This window comes from Notothenia coriiceps, unplaced genomic scaffold (assembly GCF_000735185.1).
Source record: "Notothenia coriiceps isolate Sejong01 unplaced genomic scaffold, NC01 NC01_scaffold00024667, whole genome shotgun sequence".
NCBI classification, from domain to species: domain Eukaryota; kingdom Metazoa; phylum Chordata; class Actinopteri; order Perciformes; family Nototheniidae; genus Notothenia; species Notothenia coriiceps.
The window spans coordinates 1,618,516-1,624,993 of record NW_011357368.1 but is presented as its reverse complement, the minus strand read 5'-3'; the positions used below and the strand labels follow the sequence as shown (position 1 = coordinate 1,624,993).

The 6,478-nt window shown below is 39.1% G+C and overlaps 1 protein-coding gene across 1 annotated transcript; it reads right to left on the bottom strand.

Annotated features, from left to right (window-relative positions):
- Nucleotides 1–3,981: 3,981 nt before the first annotated feature.
- Nucleotides 3,982–5,979, bottom strand: LOC104955396 (haloacid dehalogenase-like hydrolase domain containing 2; the record flags this gene model as incomplete). The annotated part of the gene is made up of 5 exons (XM_010782723.1): nt 3,982–4,437; nt 4,976–5,039; nt 5,320–5,370; nt 5,484–5,649; nt 5,891–5,979. Coding segments are annotated over 5 exons (474 nt in total), but the record flags the coding sequence as incomplete, so codon positions are not given.
- Nucleotides 5,980–6,478: the final 499 nt, after the last annotated feature.

Here is a 6,478-nt window from a genome sequence, read left to right as displayed (position 1 = left end):
CTCAAGAAAGAGATATTATTTTTTGTTTTATATAAAAAATTTCGTTACTAAATCCAGGGGACGTAACAAATAATGTATAAGTCATTTGCAAATTTTTTTCACGAATAAACTCTATAATAACACACATAACACTAGTGGTATTTGTGTCCTGCAAACCTGGGGTAAATTTGCGGTTTGTTTGGTTTATGCTATATTTTTTATCAGAAGGCAAGTCTGGGCGAGCTTTCGCGACCTCTTGCGACATCATTGTATATACGGCCCGACAGGACATTCAACCGCGAGATGAAGGCGGTGTTTTATGTGTTTTTCGTCGCTTCTTCTGGGGGTCCTCGTACCAACAGGTACAAACGGGAAGACAAATAAGAGGGCGCCACCTAATCGTTGTACATCAAGTACATTCAAGAGGTACAGGTGAACAACGACTATACCGACAACATCTCCTCGACATCTAAAACGTAATTGACAATCGTCTACAGTCATCGTCATCGAATCGGTATGCATTCGTCACCGTCGTCTGCCACCCTCTCCCACCCCGATACCGAAGTAAGCATAGTCCTTTAAATAGCATATCCGTCCCCATAAAGTTGATTTTAAGTTGCTCCAGGTCAATCTTTTCTACAGGGTACGTTTCCAGGCCTTGTAGTTTTACAGATTGAAGGTAGGTAGGTAGGTAGGTAGGTAGAAGAGAGGGCGAATAGGGCACCCAGCCCCAGCGCCTCCCATCGTCAAGGCGTCTCTCGGGGTTTTGAAGAAAAAGGACCGGTGTAGTTGGTCGAGACTGACCCCTAGGGTTTCCGCAGGATCAACGGTCGCTTCTCTATATTGAGGGAGGTAGACACAAGATCCAGATGGGGAACCAGAGAAGGGTCGACCCGTGCAACGACACTTGTGGAAGGGATTCCACGCGGCGTCAACCGTAGGATTCGATCCACGGGCTTGGTGGAGTTGACGCAGGAAAGCGTGCTGCGCTTCCTCCTCGCCGAGTTGAGGCTCAGGGAGGGACCTACTGGCGGCTTGAAGAGTGGACGAGTAGGGATTCCCACTCTGGTGCCGTCGGTGGGACGCTCTTTTTGGGTAGAGCCGGATTGAAGCGAAATACTTTAATCACACTATATATAACTTCATTTGGCCGTCGAAATAGTTGCAGACGTACATTAGTTGTCGACCTGACGTCTCCAGTTTATTTCTTTCAATTTTAAGTTTGTTTTGGTTGTTATAAATAACAGTTAATTGTGAACTTGATATGTACAATAATGTCATCTTTATGACACCTATACACATTACAAGGAGAGCCGCGGACCGTAAATTTTTATTTGTCTCTTTTATTTTCTATTTTATCGAAGAACTTTTTAATACACCGTGAATTTTCACAAATTAAAAATCTATTTATTTTATTTCACATCGTCGTCGAACTCGAAGGGAACAAAGAAACAATTGGCAAAGTGTAGTACTGAATTGTCAAAGTCTGGCTAATACTTGTTATAGTCAGAAATGTGTAGTAGTTGTTAAACTTGTCAAAATTTCAAAGAGAAAGAACCAAGTGAGATATAAGGGAGTGAATGATACAAAATAACAGTCAAACGATTCTCGACCTCGAATGAGCTTGGGCTCTAAAAAAAATTTTATAACTTCAATTTACGTAGTTAGACCACGTGAAACTCTCGTTGTACCTCCTCTAGATCCTAAGTAGAAAGTTGTGGTATACCTTTGTCCTTGACATATTGCTAAAAAGAAAAACCTATAAAATGTTTAGTGGAGGGGAAAGATTTTGAGATAAAGAACAATAATAAATTTGTGAAAAACAATGACAAGTATCATAAAATATCCGGATGGACAAAAAGTAAATCAGAGTAATTATTGATAGTACTAGTATAATCCACCCGGAATTGGAGTGACTCGACTACCAATAAAACTCGGTCCTACTGCGAGAGAAGGTGGACCAACCTCTTTCGAGAAATTTAAGCAATCGTATCGATCGAATTGGTCTACGACTTATCTTCTTGTCTAGCGCGCTCGCCAACGAATGTTGTTTCTGTGTCGGTGCGTTTGTGACGCCGTATACATGACGAGGGCATACCCATGACGAGGAATCCATGACGTTATAAACTTCCCCGACCTCGCCGCAACACGAGAGACAGTCGTGTAAGAAAGTCTGCTCTCTATATGGTACAAGGACAAAGGCCGGAGCCAGAAAACTGTGTTGTAAGTACTTGAATTGTGATTTAAAAAATAAGTACATGATGGCATGTTTTTGCGCCAGATCAATACTTTCTTCATCCCAGACGTGTTTTGCATCAGCTGTTGACTTACATTACACATTCATGATGAAACCATTACCTAGGATGGTAGGTGCTGAAGTGCAAACCTGTCTTTTATCCATTAACAAAGATAATTTCCCACTGGGATCTATTAGATGCTTAGGGCGGATGTTTGGAAACGTCTCTTGAGAATGATGAAAAACCTCAGTGTCTGTTGCGTCACATCTCTCTGACTGTATGCTAAACTCCATTGTGAAGAGAATTCATGCACAGCTTCATGTTAGTGATGAAATATGTTTCACAGGGCTGGTTTGGCTTTGGACATTGGACACCGCAACAGATTCTGACTCTACTCTACCTGTCTGCCGATCTGGTGTTTTTATTGTGGCGGCTGATTGCATAAATGCAAGGAGAAACACTATCCCTGGCTTACCTAGAAGATTTAAAAGAGATGCAACATTACGGCACATCAGAATGGTTTGCACCAATGTGATTATGCCTTGACATATTTTCCTCTCCTTGACTTGAAGTGTTAACCCAAGGCAAACATCTCTTAAGGTGAACCACACAACCTCCGTGGAAAAATGTTTTAAATTATCATTCAATTCAGTTCTCTGTGCTCTCTTTTTGAGTATGATTTGGTATCACTACTGAATTCAAATATATGTTCTGCTAATAAAAATAAGACCACTAGTGCTCTGGGATCATTCACTTTGATTTTCATGCAGACATATATTCATATATGATCCCTATGAACCTTTTCAGGTAACTTTTATTGCAATTATCGTTGTTATTTTGTATTGCACGTTTTTACTTTTTTTTATAAGTAAGTTATTTTGTTCGTTCTAAAATGTAGCAACTGTCACAAAACAACATTTCCTCCACAGGATAATGACATTATTCTGATTCTGATTTGACTTCCATGATGAAATACTGATCAGATATGTTGATGTCAACCACGTTTTCTTTGCATTCTTTTGATGAACAAGTAAGCCGATGAAACAGCAAATCCTATAATAATTGCACAGAATGACAAGTTACTCTATATATCTATTCTACAACATTACCACTGCCACTTCTTATAGCAGCCTTTTTATTTCATCTATACAAAGAACACTGTGAAATAATACAGTGTTCGTGTTCTCTTTTTTATTCCAACATAACCCTTGTGTTGTGTTCGAAAGCTGGTACCGTTCATGGTGTTCGCGGGTCAATTTTGACCCATGATTTATCTGAGTCCAAAACACTCACAAATAATGACTATCATCCAATATTGTTTTAACTACATCCTAACTAACTTAAAATGCAGCCATTGTTGTCATTTAATTGTATGGCCCCAAAACACATTACACCACATATTGCACACGTGCATGTGTGTGTTCAGGTTCAAGTGTTAGTGGACATATTATTTGTGAAAGGTCGAGTTCCCGTGGGGGGAGGGGGGCCAGAGGGATGGGAGACCAGGTGCATGTTGCGAAAAAAGTATTGTTACAGTGGATGAAGGGGGAGGGGTGTCTAAAGTCAAAGATGAATCTTGATGGGGTTAAATTTGACCCAGAGTCACCCCCAACAATGCTGCCCGGTCTTCCCAGACCCGAACACCAAATTATACACTTTTCTTTTTAGAGACCTTCAGACTTGGCAAAAATAGTCAAACTCAGTTTTGTAGTGTTTACATAGCTGTTGTGGAGTGGAGGATATCATGAAGCCTTGTTCCGATAAAAAAAAGTAGAGCGTAGTTATTATATCATTTTAACTTGAAACGGGTCACGGGAGACCCGAACACAACAGAAGGGTTAAATGTACACTTTATGACATAATGACAAACATCAGTTAATGAGGCAACAGATGGTGGGTATTTAGTCAATGCATACTTTACTTTTATGGATTATTCACTTAAAAAAGTAGTCTAGAACAGTGAAATAGACATGTTGTTAAAGGTGTGCATGCTCTTTTATATATACAGGAGTATAACATTGTTATTTTACCTAAAGGTTGAGGGAATGCTGAGTGGAATGATTCAATAAACATCTTTAGAGCTAGAGTGGTTTTTGGTCCAAAAAGGAGCTGCTGTTTTATAGCAGGTTCTTCAGGATGTGTGCCACAGCTTCTGGGAAACTGTCACATGTCAGGTGGGGGAGAGGCTTGATTTTATCCTCATCTCCTTCTCGGTATTTACCTAAAACAGAAATTGGAATGCTATTAATGACAAAAAACAACAATGATAGCAAAACAATGTGTTCACAAGTCTATGTTGGAAGAAGTACAGCGTGCCAAAAAATATAAACAACAATCCTATAGTATGTAGGAAAAAGAACAAAACTCACAGTATAGTTTATTTAAAAAATGAAAAACAGTCATAGTATGTATTACATATATATATATATGTCATATAAATGACATAGTATTGTACATTGAAAATATCACAAAAAACAACAAAGTATAGTATGTGGAAATGATCCGAAAAATCGACATAGAACAGAAAAATAAATGACAAAACAACATATTAGAGTGTGTCAAATAATGTAGTGTATCAAAAGAAATATCAGAAAAAAAGACACAGTATAGAAAGTTAAAAGAAATCTGAAAAAACAAAAAATTATTAGTATGTCGGAAAAAAATAGTATGCAGAATGTCTTAAAGTATAGAAAGTCATAAAAAGTCATAGTATAGTTTTCCATAAAAAAGAAGAAAAAATAAAAAAGGACGTTTCTCACCAGTTCTGACCAGTATTCCCAACATCCCTGCGTTCTGTGCTCCGCCCACATCATCTCTGGCATCCTATGGGAAAGCAGCACAAGCCATTGAAAACATCATTTGATTGGCCTACACATTGTTCCTACAGGCCGCTGCTGAAACGGTTAAAAGTTGTTTCCCACAGATCCACGAGCTGAGATTCCTATCAGATAGTGAAAAGTAAGGTATGATGGGTAAAATTACGTTTTTTAAAAGACATTTCTATTTGGAGTGCGACTGATCTCCGGTTTGATTCCCAACAACAGCCCACTCTCTCTGTGCCCTTGTTTACATTAATGTATGTATAATGTATGTATACACTTACATCTCCTATCATGACAGCTTCAGTGGGGCTACATTCTAAATCAGACAGGGCCTATTAGAAGGAAACACAAAGGCCTTGTTAAGAGGTAGAAACAAAACAAAATAAATACAGAACTCTGATTCATACATGGGTTAAGAAGTTGGACGAACTACAAAACTTCTAACCTGTGTGAAGAAACACTTTTCAGGCTTTCCCACCACAGTAGCTCTGCAGTCTGCAGCGAACTCCAGCCCCGCCACAAAGGGCCCGGGGCCGAGGGCCAAACCATCCGCACGTTTGTAGTATCGAGCCTTATGGATGGCGATGAGAGGAGCTCCTTCCAGAACCATCCTGGACAAAACACACACAATTATACACGCTTCACTATCAACCGTAATAACCAGGGGCATAAAGCTCTAGATTGTGTTTTCACAGAGGTACGGTCTCTCAATGACTCAGCAATTTCAAAGTTATAGATGATAGACATCCACTTTTTGGGAAAATGAAATAAGAGACTAATTAGAAACGGACTGTAACTGTTATCTCAATATTTGTAACGCACATGTTTGTGACCCACTGATGGATGTGTCACCTGAAAGCCTGGTTGAGTGTCTGGTAGTTGAAGTGATCAGGAGAGAGTCCGATGACAACAGCGTTTGGCTCTGACGTGTCAATACCTAAGAATTGGAATTGATAAAAGTCAATAAGTTATAATATTGATATGATTTTGTATCCAACATGTCATGTATTAAATGTTGTAATTAAATGTAATGATATAAAGATTATTTGGAAAGGGAAACCATTTATGTAGCTGTCCATCATCTTTTAATACTATTCATCCCAGGAAGTTTCAACCCTCCTCACAAGGAGGTCAAAGGTCAAGATCAGCAGGGCTCAACTTTTTTATAACACTTACAAACTACAAAACAAAAGATTTCTCTGAGAAAAGACAGAAAGATCAATAACACATAACAATGTCATTGAGCGCTTTGGAAACAATTCAACAACTACTCATTGAAAAATTGTGCACGTACAGTAAGATTTGGCTTTGGACCCCTTAAAATAAACTGATGGCTATCGGTTGAATAGACACACACACACACACACACACACACACACACACACACACACACACACACACACACACACACACACACACACACACACACACACACACACA